This window comes from Elephas maximus, chromosome 1 (assembly GCF_024166365.1).
Source record: "Elephas maximus indicus isolate mEleMax1 chromosome 1, mEleMax1 primary haplotype, whole genome shotgun sequence".
Classification (NCBI taxonomy): Eukaryota; Metazoa; Chordata; class Mammalia; order Proboscidea; family Elephantidae; genus Elephas; species Elephas maximus.
The window spans coordinates 88315502-88329893 of NC_064819.1; the positions used below are offsets into that span (position 1 = coordinate 88315502).

The 14392-nt window shown below is 35.2% G+C and overlaps 1 protein-coding gene across 1 annotated transcript; it reads left to right on the top strand.

Moving 5' to 3' along the window:
* Positions 1-5844: 5844 nt before the first annotated feature.
* On the top strand, positions 5845-14034 carry LOC126065201 (olfactory receptor 14J1-like). Its single transcript, XM_049865072.1, has 3 exons — positions 5845-6747; positions 7127-7252; positions 13852-14034. Exons 1-3 carry the CDS (start codon positions 5845-5847, stop codon positions 14032-14034), a joined length of 1212 nt encoding a protein of 403 aa, XP_049721029.1.
* The last annotated feature ends 358 nt before the right edge of the window (positions 14035-14392 follow it).

Below are 14392 nucleotides of genomic sequence, written 5' to 3' on the forward strand. Positions count from 1 at the left end.
GTCACCCTCTCCACGTTCCTGGTTGCATCCTGGAAATTCTGGAGCTAGATCACAAGAAACCTTGCGGCTTCCACCTGGGAAATCTCCTTCTTGAAACCTAAATGCTGTGTTGTGAAAATACAACCCACAAAGAAAAGCCATGTACAGGTGCACTAAATTTTCAGTCAACGGCCAGCATCAATTGCCAACTAAATGAGTGACCCATTTTGGGCATTCCAGCTCTGCTGGGTCTTCAGACTGACTGTGGCCATGACTGACATCTGCCTGTAACTGTATAAAAGACCTCATGCAAGAATTTCTCAGCTGAGCCCAATCAAGCCACATGTACCAGAGATACAATAATAAATTGATGTTTTAAGTCACTAAGTTTTGGGGTGCTTTGTTATACAGTAATAGAGAGAGAAGATAGACACAGTGCTTAAGGAATTAGAAATCTTTCCCATCTGAACAAGCTGTGTATGATTTCCAAATTATTATTGAGATTACTTGAATAATAAATTTTGTACTATTATTTCAGTATTTAGGAAAGAATTTTTTTTCTTACATGTCTGTCTTCAGAGGAAAAAATATGTTAAAAATTAACTAAATTCAATTCTACAGAAAGAATTAAGAATAATTGACTATGAGTAAAGCATTGTGCCAAATGGTGTTGGTGACACAATTATTTATCAGATCTGAGTCATTGTCTCAAGGAGACAGTATTTCAATAGAGATTTTTTAAATATTTGAAGAGGGGGTAAGTGAAAAGAGATTATTACCAATGAAGTAAAGAAGTTAACCCTAATCTTGTACCAAGAAATTCCAATCTGATTTCACTTTGAGTGGAGAAGTAGCAGATAGGAAATATTTGTATTTTTTTTTAATCCAGATGTGTGGTCAACTGTTTGTCCTGTATCTATTAATTATATGAAATAAACTTAAGATCAAGCCCAGTTAGAAAAATTAACTTCTATACACTCCATTATCACTAATCAAATCTTTATCCCAAGCCATCATACCACAATCATAAAATCATTTCCACTCATAAAAAAAAAATGTAAAGTACCATTTCAAATTAATCTTTCAACTAATTGTCAATGAGTATCACTTACATGAACTAAGAATAGTATATAAAGGTTTAGTAAAGTCCCTCATTCAGTACATGCTTCTGCCTTCCTGAATTTGGAGACTAATCCTTCCCAATTAAATACTGGAAAAAAAAATCTAAGGATCTCTGATGACATGAGACAAGAACAAGGATATATGCTCTTTGAAAATAATAAAAATTTAGAAATTGAGGTGGAGATTTGCAAATCGTTGGGATCATGAAGCAGGAGATACAGATTAAGAGAAATAGTAAAAAATCTTTAGAATCTTTCAAAAAATCAATTAATGAATTGGCTATTTTATACAAATACTCTAAAGGACTGTTTGTATAAAAGGGACCAGAATACACTTTCAAATATTAAGATTAGAAATAGTAAACTGGAGGAAGATTTGACTCAATATGAAAAAGAACTCTGAAAAGTTTTTGTGTTAAGCCCTAGAATAAGGTGGCATAATGGTTAAAAGCTCAGCTGCTAACCAAAAGGTCAGCAGTTCAAATCCACAAGCTGCTCCTTGGAATTCCTTTGGGACAGTTCTACTCCGTCCTATAGGGTCACTATGAGTTGAAACCCCCTCGAGGGCACCTAACAACAATAACAACAAGGAAGATATATTGGGGTCCTATAGCTGGAGTGGAAAACCTGGTGGCGTAGTGGTTAAGTGCTATGGCTGCTAACCAAAGGGTCAGCAGTTCAAATCCACCAGGCCCTCCTTGGAAACTACTGGGCAGTTCTACTCTGTCCTATAGGGTTGCTATGAGTCGGAATTAACTCAACGGCACTGGGTTTTTGGTATAATTGGAGTGTTTAAGCATAGAATGGGTGACAAATTAAAGTGGAAAAATGGATACATATTTGGGTAGCATGTTGGCCAAGACAGCCCCTAAAATTTCTTCGAAATCCTTATAATCTCAAGAGTCTAAATTTATAAACTCATTGCTGACAAGTTGCTATAAACTCATTGCTGACCAGTCAATTCCAACTCATAGTGACCCTATAGGACAGAGTAGAACTGCTCCCATAGGTTTCCTGGGCTTTAATCTTTAAGAAAGCCAACTGTCACATCTTCCTCTCACAGAGCAGCTGGCCTTTTGGTTAGCAGCCCAGGGCTTAACCACTGCATCGTCCAGGCCTCTTACGAGTTTATAGTAGTATCCAAATTATAAGCATAAAAAAAAAAATCACATGATCCAAGTTGCCTCTGCTTTGTAGCTTTACACAAAGAGGACATGATTCAACCTAAACTGCATTTATTTTGTAATAAACAAATTGAAAAGGCAGTTAAACCCTTTTTGTTGGGAGTTCTTAATCTAAATGACAAATTACAATGCTTTTCAATAATTTTTGTCCAATGAACACAAGTAAACTGAAATTCCAGACAAGTAGATGTGATCATCAAACAACTCAGCAGAAAAATACTCCACAGGAACATGCCATGGAATTACCAGTTTTAGTCCCAGGGTATTTGTAAGAATCCCCAAATACCCAGAGCACCCAGGACCTCTCTGCCTCACCAGACGGGCTTCATAGCCTAACCTCCAGTGCATAAAGGATTAAAATGGCCTTATTTTTCCTCTCCACAGGTCAGATTTTACAGAAAGTGGCTGAATTACAGATACCTGGGTTTGCTGCTCAGTGGTAGCTTATCAAACTCAGAGCTTCTCCTCAAGTTAAGGGAAGAAGTTCCTGGATGTGCTCTGGTGAGTTTCCTTGGGCTCTAAAAAGGAAAATTGCACCGAATAATGAAAAGCCAATGAGCTACTGAATTTGAGTGGGTGAGATAAAACCAGTCATCATTATGTAACTCATAAAAGCTGAAATAAAAATTTATGATCTATGGATTTCTTAAATGGAAGTTAGAAATCAAGGAGAGGAAGTTGTAAACATCTTTCCTTCCAGAAACATCTTGTGGAATGCAATTCCCATCTTCCCAACACAGACTTTCTTTGTGCAACCATCACAGAGGAAATTCGGATGAACAGACAACGGGATGACACCATTTTGTATTTCTTTACTTATTATTTGCTGACCCTGAATGGCTTATAAGAGGTGTGAGACCTTTTATATATCAAAGATCACAGGTAATTGTTCAGATATGGTAGAAAAAAATGAAAAAAAAATAGTACATAATCGAGCTAATTAACCATATTTTCCATCTTCACAAGTAATGATCAATTTAAAAAAAAAAGCACACAGAGAAAGGTTGTAACAGCATAATGGGACATGTTTCCTGTCAAAACTAGTCATCCTAGCTTTCTGTTCTCTCCTATTTCTTAGAAAGAAGTTCTGATATAAATGAAATTCAAGAAAATTCTGAGTTGGTCTAGTTTATATTTTATATTTTGAGAAATACAGAGAAAATGATTTGCAGCCAAAAATAAATGGTTAAGAAAAAATTACATTCCTCTTATCATACTTGTTCTTATGTTTAATAAACATCAATATTCACCTCAAACTATGATAGAAAGATAGGATTTTGAATGTCCTCTTTGTTATAAGGCTGTGAATAAGTTGGGGAGAAAGAAATATTAGGGTTAAAGAAGCAAAATTAATGTAAGATTCTGAATTAATGCTCAAAGTAGAAAGCTAGAATAGCTCTGGAATTTCATTCAAGAAGAAAAGTGATCATCTTTATCTTCTTAGTTAAGAAAGTAAGATGTAGAAATTATGGTCATGAGCTTTAGAACCCACTGAAATCTTATAAAGTAAGAGAAAAATATTTTGTTATGGTATCTAAGCACCAAACAATGACACATTCCGAGTCTCTTCATTTATTTTTCTGCTTCTGCTTATGGTATGAAAGATAAATGTGGCAACCAGTATATTAAACAAGGGTTACATAGATATTTATATCTGATAATGTAATAAAGTTATGTATCATATATATAGATTAACATACAAATTACATTAATAGAAAAATGTGGCAGTCTGCTGCCATGAAGATTTACAGCCTTGGAAATCCTATGGGCAGTTCTACTCTGTTCTGTAGAGCCACTATGAGTCAGAATTGACTTGACAACAATGGTTTTTTGGGGGGGAATTATATATTTATGCATAAGATGCCCTGGTAGTGCAATGGTTAAGCTCTGGACTGCTAACCTAAAGGTCAGTGGTTCAAACCCACCTGTCTTTCTACAGGGGAAAAGGCCTGGTGATCTGCTTCTCTAAAGATTACACCCTAGGAAATCCTATAGGTCGCTTTTGCTCTGTCCTATAGGGTTGCCATGAATCAAATTGACCCAATGGCACACACAACAACAACATATGTATGCATATATATTCAAGAGAAAAAGAAAAATGCAGAAAGGCATAAGAAGAAACTAAAAACTACACAAAATTTCTCTATATGACCACTGTGTTAATTAATATCAATATGAATGATATTAATTAATGGATAGAAGAAACACAGACACTTCTGGGTAAATCAAACAATATTTCCATATATGTGGAATAAAGTCCATTTTGCTGGGTTACAGAACCAAAAAATCAGCAACATTCTCCCATACACACAGAAATGGAAGACCCAAAAATCTCACCCAGTAACTTACAGCTCCAAAAGAAAATGTCTGAGTAAATGTGCCATAATAATCTCTAGAAAGATAAAATGTCATCCTGCATGCGTTAACACAAACACACACACACGCACAAAAAATCAGATGATTTATTTAAAATATTGTCTAGAAATGAAATCATTTGCTTTAAGTTATAGACTGTTTTAAGGCTCCTATTGGATGATTTGTTCTCTTCCAGAAAGTATGTACCAATCTGACCATCCTAGTTGCATATTTTAGGTTTGTTTTATTTCGTATAGAATAGCACTATTTTATTTTAGAATCTTTGCTGATTTGATGGCTACAAAAATTATAATTCATTGTTGCTTTAAATTTTGTTTAGTTAAGAATTAGGAAAACTTTTTTCCTGTGTTTGTTAATAATATTATTTCCTCTTTAAAAAAATACACTGGTAAATGTGAGTTATTTTACTGTTTCTATTAGGAACTGGAGCCCTGGTGGCTTAGTGGGTAAGAGTTCAGGCTGCTAATCAAAAAGTTAGCACCAGCCACTCGTTGGAAATCCTATAAGGCAGTTCTACTCTGTCCTATAAGGTCTTGATGAGTTGAAATTGACTCCATGGAAATGTGTATTAGGAACTTAGTATTTTTAAGATTAATTTATATATTTTATAAGGATAGTGATTGTGTACAGTAATTACTGCATAGATACTATCAATGTAATATGTTGCTCATGATTTTATTTTTCTGAGAAATGTTTAGCAAGAAGAAAAATAATTAGGTTTTTTCAGTCTCATAGGTGAAACAAAATTATAATAATAAAATCAGTGTGACAGTAAGAGTATACGAATAGAAAGAGTAATTGGAAACAATCATACTTCAGAAATTTATTTATAAATACAATGTGCATATATGATCTGAATAAATTGCCTAATATTAATAAAAATTTGTTGTTCCATATATCCCATTAATAAAATCATACCTATTTTATTTATTGTATAACATATGTATAATTTCCTTCCGTTTGACTGAAATGAGTGACACTAAAAATTTTAATCTTCTTATGCTTCTATGATTGTGTCAGAGTCAATTAAAATTGCTCAATTATTTGCAATGATGAAGTGGTGATTCTGACTTTTTTCCTTAACTTCACTAAGTGTGTTAGACTGTTAAATAATAAAAATTTTCTTCCTTTGCATTTCCAGCTTGTCTTGCAGCCAGCATTGCTCTTGGAAATAGAGAAGGAATATGTTTAATTTCACTACAATGAGTGGGTTTTTTCTCATGAGCTTCTCTGGCAATCCTGAGATAGAAATCTTATATGCTTCTTTGTTTTTAGTCTTATACTTAGGGGCTTTAACTGGTAATACTCTCATTATCATTGCAACTTCTATGGACAATAGTCTCTACTCACCTGTGTATTTCTTCCTGAAACATCTCTCCTTTTTGGATCTGTGCTATATTTCTGTGACTGTACCAAGGTCCATTTGCAACTCTTTCATGCATAATGGCAATATTTCCCTCTGGGAGTGCATACTGCAGTGTTTTGCATTCACTGTCTGTGGTTCTTCTGAGATGGCCATGCTCACAGTGATGTCCTATGACCGCTACGTGGCCATCTGCCTTCCACTGCGCTATGAAATCATCATGGATGTCAGCACCTGTGTTAATGGAGTCTTAGCCATCTGGATCAGTGGAGTCATCTCTGGAGTCATGCATACAGCTGCTACTTTCTCCATCCACTTCTGTGGTCCCAATATCATTCACCAGTTCTTCTGCAATGTCCCCCAGCTCCTGAAACTCTCTTGTTCCAATGACTATGTCAGTGAGCTTGGGGTCTCTGTTTTCCTGTCCTTGGTGACATTTCTTTGTTTCATCTTTATTGGCCTCTCCTACACACACATATTCTCTACTGTGCTGAGCATCCCATCTGCTGAGGGCAGATCCAAGGCCTTTTCTACTTGCCTCCCCCACCTATGTGTTGTCATATTATTTGTCTCTACTAGTGTCTTTGAGTTTCTAAAGCCACCTTCTGACTCTCCAGTTCCATCTGATTTTTTGCTCACTGTTTTTTATACTGTTGTGCCCTCAACACTCAATCCAATGATCTACAGCTTGAGAAACAAGGCCATGATGACAGCTCTAAGAAAGGTTTTAAAAGGAAAGAAAGCCTAACTTTTTTATTGAGGCACATCTATTAATTTTTGGTTAGGAGACAAGTTCAAAACGTAATGGAAAAGCATAACATAGCCAATCAAGAAACGAAAGCTAAATAAAAAACTCGTTAAAGGGAAAGTTGTCATATGAATTGGCTATCACTGAGCAATAAAAATATTGAAACTTAAAGTTACATGTAAATTACTCTTGTAAACACAGTAAATTTAAATCTCCACAAAGCCAAGTGTGGCAAAAAAATGTAAATTTCTGTAATTTTAAAGAACCCACTGGATTTCCCTCCCTAGCATCTCATTTTTATCAGGATGATGAAAAACTCAGTGAATTTGAGGCTACTTCCTCATTTTTGCATGAGTTACTCTGGAGTTTAGGGTATTCACGTGTTAATGACAGCCACCTGGCTGTCAATGTCATCTGGCCATTTAGAGGTCCACTAAGGCTCTATCAACCTCTTAGGGCTTCATTCAGTAATACACTGGAGGTAATGCAGAAAAGTCTCATTATACCATTTATATTGCCTCTTCATATGCAATACATTAAATTGCCACTAATGGAGATGGATTTTTTAAACACTGCAATCTGATAGTCTCTGAAATATATGTTTTTAAATGTCATAATTGATAAATGAATGAATGAATAAAAGAAGAAATAGAAATAATCTCTTTCCCGTATAATGAACAAATCGTATGCAATGATAAAATCATGAAAAAGATATTAAGTCACAAAAGATAGAAAATGAGGGTTCAACATTTATCTAATAATAGTTCCAGAAGGATCTATTGATCTATTTCTCTATGCTTTGAGAGAATGGGCCACAGGAAATATTCAGAAAAATAACTACTAAAGGGTTTTTCATAATAAATAAATAAAGACAAAAATTTTCAGGTTTCAGAAGTACAACAAAAATTGATTAGTATACATAAAATGAATTCACACATCTATATATACTGAAACTACAGTATAACAAAACAAAGACATAATTTTTTAACAGTTGCAGCAAAACTTTATTATTTTACCTTTTTCATTTAGCTTTATAATCCATTGGAAAATAATTTATGTCTATGGTATGAAGAGAGGTTATTATTCATTTTATTCATATGAATAGCCAATTTAACTTGTATCATTAATTGAAAAACAACATCTTTTCCCCACTGAATTGCAATGGTGCCTTTGTTACCAATCAGGTGACTATGTATGTATGGGAGTCTCTAAACTGTTCAGTTAGAGTCTCTAAACTGTTCAATTGATGTATGTCTTTGTGCTTATAATATCAAACTCTCTTAGTTACTGCAGTTTTGCAGTATTTTTTTTTTTTTTATGCTGATATTCTAAGTCTTCTAACTCTGTTCTTCTAGATTTTCTGGGCTATTCTACATCCTTTGGATATCCATATAGGTTTAAGATCAATTTTTCAATTTCCACAAAATACCTGCTGAAATTTTGATTGGATTTACACTGAATCTACAGGTTAAATAGAGGAGAATTGTCTTCTTTAAAAATTATGTCTTCTAATCTTTCCTGAATTTATTTAAGTGTTTAAATATTCTCTCAGCAATGACATAGTTTTCAGTATAGTGGTTTTGTACAACTTTAGTTAGATTTATTTCTGTGCATTTGAAGTTATTGTAAATTATGTTTTTAAAATTTAATCATCTAATTTTTGTGGCCAGTATTTAGAGGAAACCCTGGTGACGCAGTGGTTAAAAATATTTAGAAATACAATCAATTTTTGTGTAGTGATCTTGCAGTCAGTACCCTTGCTTAATATACTTATAAATTCTAATAGACCCTTCTGAATTATTTAAATTTCTGTATACATGTTATGCTGTGTGTAAATGAAGGATTTTATTATTTCTTTTCCAATTTTTAGAATATTTTTTGTATGTGCACATTTTTATCCTGGCTAAGAAATCTGCCAATGTTGAATAGCAATGGCGGTAGTGGACATTCTTATCTTGTTCCCCAGATCAAGGAAAACACATTCACTGTTTCAAGGAGGCTACCAAAAAGGATCTCATTGTTGGGGCATCTCCAAGGAGCTCACGAATGTGCTCAAAGACTAAAGAATTTGCTTTAAATATCTCACATAGCTAGAGGAAAGGCACCAAAGCAAGTTATTCTACTAGTTAAATATGACCATGCTTGCCCCTCCTGTCTACTGTTTCTCCCCCTTCAACCCTGGAAGGATCAGAGATAGCATCAAAAGTGTGGGTGAAGGCAAAAAGTGTGAGGTGAGGCTGGTAAGAATAGAAAACGTGGCAATGACTCCTATACCTTCTGAAGACTTCCAGCCTGGAATAGGCCTGAGATGGGTGAGAAGAGAAGCTTAACTTTGCATGGATTATTACATTGGGTTAAGTGTATTAATTTCTAACTTGATAATAGTCTTGTGACTAACAGAGACTATAGAATGTTTTATTAAACATGAGTGATAAGGGTAACTGTAAGGTCCCAACAGCATAGGAAATATTAAAACTTCAGAATATGTTTAATTAAGAAATAGAATCAAAAAAATTTTTTAATTGCAATATTTGAATCATGGTAAATATTTAAATGTATCAGTAATTATAATTACAATAATAAAGAGCTAATCTCGATAAAGGGCTTAACATATGTAAGGCATGGTGCTAAGTACTTCAAAAAGACAATATTATTTATTCTTCCCAATAACACGCTGAAGTAAGTTTCAATATTATTATCCCACTATTATAAATAAAGAATCTGAGCTAGAAAGAGACAAGCAATTTATCCAAAATTCACATAGCTAAAGTGGGCAGTTGGGATATGATCCTAGAAAATCAGGCCCCAGATGCTACAGTCTTAATACTAACCCTAACTCTAACCGTACTTGTATATTTAGTTTAAATCCTACACCTAATCCTTTCTTAGCACTGGAAAATAGAAGCAAAAATTGTTAAAATATTAGGAAAACAACACAAGGCATAAGCAGATTCAATTTTTTTAAAAAAGATATCTGACTGAAAAAAAATTTATTTTGATGAGAAAAGAAAAAGAAAAAAAAGGAGAAGGAGGAGAAGGAGAAGAGGAAAAGGAAGGTGAAGAGAAAGAACAAGAAAGAGGAGGAGGCAGAAGCAGAAGGTGAAATATCTGCTATTAGTATACCATGTCTAACAGTATGATAACCTGACCAATATGGACCAGGAATGAAATAAAGAAAATTCATTTCATTTCATTTTCTAAATTCAGGGTCAACTGAATGTATTCACCTTTTCTCCACACTGGAAGGGTGATAATGGCTCCAAAAAATATGTATTCATATTCTAGTCCCCAAACCTGTGAACTTTATCTTATTTGAGAAAAAGGTCTTTATAGATTTCATTAAGGATATTGAGGTGAGGACTTTATTCTGAGTTATCCAGGTCTGCCCTAAATGCCATTACAATTGTTCTTGTAACAGAGAGGCAGAGGGTTGTTTGATACACATACACAGGGGAGAAGATGCTGTGAAGACAAAGGCAGAGATTGAAATGACAAGGTCACAAGCCAAGGAATTCCTGAAGCTGCCAGAAGCTGGAAGAGGCAAGGAATGAATTCTCCCATGAGCCTCTGGAGAGTGTGGTCCTGCTAACACCTTGATTTCAGATTTCTGGCCTCCAGGACTGTGAGAAAAAAAATTCCTGTTGTTTTAAGACACCCACTTTGTGTTAATTTGTTATGGCAGCCACAGGAAATTAACATATCTGGTAAAATGGAATAAGCACATTCCACCCCATCTTGCCCACTGAATGCAACCACAAAACCTGAATAGAATGCAAAATCATACAACTACAGTGGATACAGTTTGGCAGTTTTTTATAAAGCTAAACATTTACTTACAATATGACCCATTAATCCTATTCCTAAGTAATTAACTTTAAAGGAAAACTTACATTCATACAAATGTTTTTAGCAGATGTTTTCATAATTACCAAAACTGGAAACAACAAAAATGTTCTTTGGTGTGTGAACAAATAAGCAACCTGCTGTACATTTGTAAAATGGAATAATAGCAGTAAAAAGAAGCAAAATTCTGATACACACAGCAGTTTGGATGAAACTTAAAGGCATTACATTAAGTCAAAGAAGCCAGTCTCAATGTAACCTAACCCTACAAATGCCAGTAAATTTCCATTAGTCCTTAAACTAGCCCAAGCCAGTTTGTTCCACCCCACATGTGCGGAAGGGCCAGCTGTGACCCTTAATTGACCTCAACAGAGGCTGTAGCAACAGGTGGAACGAAGCAGAAGGAAAATCATCACCCAGACCCTATTCCAAAGTAGAGGTCTGATGACAAGAAGCACTTCACCTCCAGTTTCCTGGCTGCCATAATTCCTATTAAGTCTTCCTTCTAGAATCCCCCACACCCCCCCGCCCCCAGTACCCTTGCACAGCCACCATCTTGCTGCCCAAATCGTGTATAAGCCCTGCATCCCTGTAGCTCCAGTGGGTCGGATCTGAAGAAGTTCCTCACAGCTCCTTACTCTGCACATTGCAACAAAGTTACTTTCTCAAAGACAAGTGTCCGGTATTTGTCATGTCTGAGCACGCCAGACAAGGGCCCACCTTCCTGGGTTCAGTGAAATCAACAGGTTACATACTATATTATTTCACATTAATGACATTCTTGGAAAAGCAAAGCCATAGTGATGGACAGCAGATCAGTGGTTGCTGTGGATTATGGGTGGCGGAGGGCCTGACTACAAAAAGAGAGCATGGAAAGTGATTTGAGGTGATGGAACTGCTCTGTATCCTGATTGTGGTGACTGCTATTGGAAACTATTAAAAAGAAACAGAAAACAAAAACCTCATTGCCGTTGAGTCAATTCTGACTCACGGTAACCCCATGTATGTCAAATTTGAACTGCACTCCATAGGGTTCAATAGCTGTGACTTCTTGGGAGCAGATCATCAGGTTTTCTTCCATGGTGCCTCTGGATGGATTCAAACCAATCTTTAGGTTAGCAGTGGAGCAATTAATGGTTTGCACCACAACTGCCCTATAAAAAAATAAAAATCCATTGCCATTGAGTCAATTCTGACTCATAGCGACCCTGTAGGACAGAGTAGAACTGCCACATTGAGTTTCCAAGGGGCACCTAGCAGATTTGAACTGCCAACCTTTTAGTTAGCAGCCAGAGCTCTTAACCACTATACCACTAGGGTTTCCAGCAATTGCCCTAGGCTACCAGAAAGTCCTTAGTAATTTCTTTTTATTAATAATACAAGTGATAGCATGGGAAAGCCTGAAACTGCTTATATGGCTCAGATAGAAAGGGTTCTTCATTAAAAGTTTAATTGACACTTTTGTTGTCTCTCCACTGTCTGTGAAGATACATGATAAAACGGGAGTAACCGAGCCGTCACTATTTTTCCCCTTGGTATCAATAAAATTTGTGATTATATCTGGAAAAGGGTAAACTAATGAATTAGAAAAGATTTACTTGTCTATTTGAATATAAATGGCAGCCCCCCTGAAGTTCTCTAAGGGTTATTTTTTAAAATTACATACAGTAAAATTGATTATGTTTAGTGCATATTTCTATTAATTTTAACACGTGTGTAGTTTCCTGTAAGGAGCCCTGGTGGTGCAATGGTTAAGAGACCAGCTGCTAACTGAAATGTTGGCAGTTCGAACCCATTCAGCAGCTCCATGGGAGAAAGACCTGGCAATCTGCTTCTGTAAAGATTACTGCCTAGGAAACCCTGTGGGGTAATTCTACTCTATCACATGGGGTCACTATGAGTTGAAAATTGACTAGACGGCACACAACAACATAGTTTTCTGTAGGTCCCTGGGTAGTGCAAACAGTTTGCACTTGACTACTAACCTAAAGGTTGGTGGTTTGAATCCACCCAGAAGTGCCTAGGAAAAAAGGCCTGGAGATCTCCTTTCCAAAGGTCATAGCCTTGAAAACCCTATGGAGCCCTGTTCTACTCTGACACACATGGGGTCACCATGAGTCAGAATCAACTTGACAGCAATGGTTTTTTTTTTTTTTTTAATTTCCTGTATTTCCTTTTGAGACTTATTTCACAGCATAATGTTTTCAAGCTTCAATCTAACTTCATTTCTCTTTATGGCTAAATAATATTCAATTGTGTATATGTACCACATCTTGTTTATCCACCTATCTGTTGATAGACATTTGGATTATTTCCATAAATAGATTTCTAAAAGAAATCATTTTTAATTTTTAAAATATTGGTCCCTCTGAGCTTTTTAGTAATTTGAGTGGATGATATGCTAATCACTTTTCTTTGCAAACACACACCTTTTTTTACAATCCTCTTAAACTATTTAATTCTGAAATGATTAATGGAATTTTGGCCTGATGAGCACAATAAAATGGGAATATTGTTCACTAATTAAAATATTATTTTGGGTTTCTTATTTTTCTTTTCGTTTTTTTTTTGTTTGTCATTGGATGCTTTTAACATGTATTGATTGGATTTACTCATTCTTTAAAAAAGAAAAAAAACCCACATATCTCTCCAATTTTGATGTGTTTTTATATAAAATATATTTCTATAAATTTTATTTTATTTGAACTATCCCACAATTTTCTCTGAATTATTCCACTACATTAATTTGCTGAGCTCTCTGGATTCTCTATTAACCAACATGTATAATATTAATTCTAGCTCATTTTTTATAGCCCTTTTACTATTTTTACCAAGGCTTTAATGAAAATATTGATCAGATTATAATCAAAGTCTATGCTAAAATAGAAAATTCCTTCCTCAAAACTGAACCTAATTTACAAACTCAGAGTATCTCTTCAATCACTCATGAATTGTCTCTATGATTTACTGGGACCAGTGAAACTGAAATTGTTAATGAATGAAAAATTCTTCTTATTAGAGAGGCCTAGATCTGAACACACATCACAGAAAAGAACAGTGTACATTTTTTTCCCTCCCTGAAATGCATAGGCTATAAGATTCAGTTAAATGAAGATGATAATTAACGCTTTCCACTGAGGTAATAATACCTTGAGGGAGAGCTCTGTAAAGTCCTAGTCCTTGAACTCATCGTGTGTACCTGAAACACCAGTCATGCTGAAAAGATTTGTTCCCTAGTGTCTGGGTAACACCGGCTTCATTTCAACTACCATGGGCTTAATGGGGAATTTAAATGTCCCTAAATCTATGCTTCCTGTTCAGTCTCTTATGAAAGTGTCTCAGTCTTTTTCTTACATGGAAATTTCACTGACTGAGCTGCCAGCCCGATTCCCAAGTAGAGAAGTTTCATCTCAGGATTAACTGAGATTTGTTCCTACTGACTAGGATCATTCCTGGTGAGTGTAACTTTTGGAAATTTGATGAAATTTATCCAACAGTTATGTAGCATCTGCTAAGTGCCGGTGACTATGTGAGACACTGTAAATATAACCCTACATAAGATATATTATTCGTTCCCAAATCATGACTAGCTTAAGTAGGCTGAGAAACATATGCAAATAATTAAGTATAACATTAATATAAATTATAAGGAATCTCAGTGAGTGAATGCTGGCTCAAAAGCTAACATTTCATACTACTTGGGTTGCCAGGTAAACTCAGGAGACTTTTTTAAAGGAGAACAATTAAATCGAAAGATAATTAAGTGTTTGCCAAGCAA

What these genes read in the sequence shown, in the direction of transcription:
- LOC126065201 (XM_049865072.1), top strand. Translation starts at nt 5,845, where the DNA reads ATGTTTAATTTCACTACAATGAGTGGGTTTTTTCTCATGAGCTTCTCT. An exon ending in TGATGACAGCTCTAAGAAAG is followed by an intron (nt 6,748 to 7,126) that starts GTTTTAAAAGGA and finishes TTTTTGCATGAG; the next exon opens with TTACTCTGGAGTTTAGGGTA. An exon ending in CATTCAGTAATACACTGGAG is followed by an intron (nt 7,253 to 13,851) that starts GTAATGCAGAAA and finishes TTTGTTCCCTAG; the next exon opens with TGTCTGGGTAACACCGGCTT.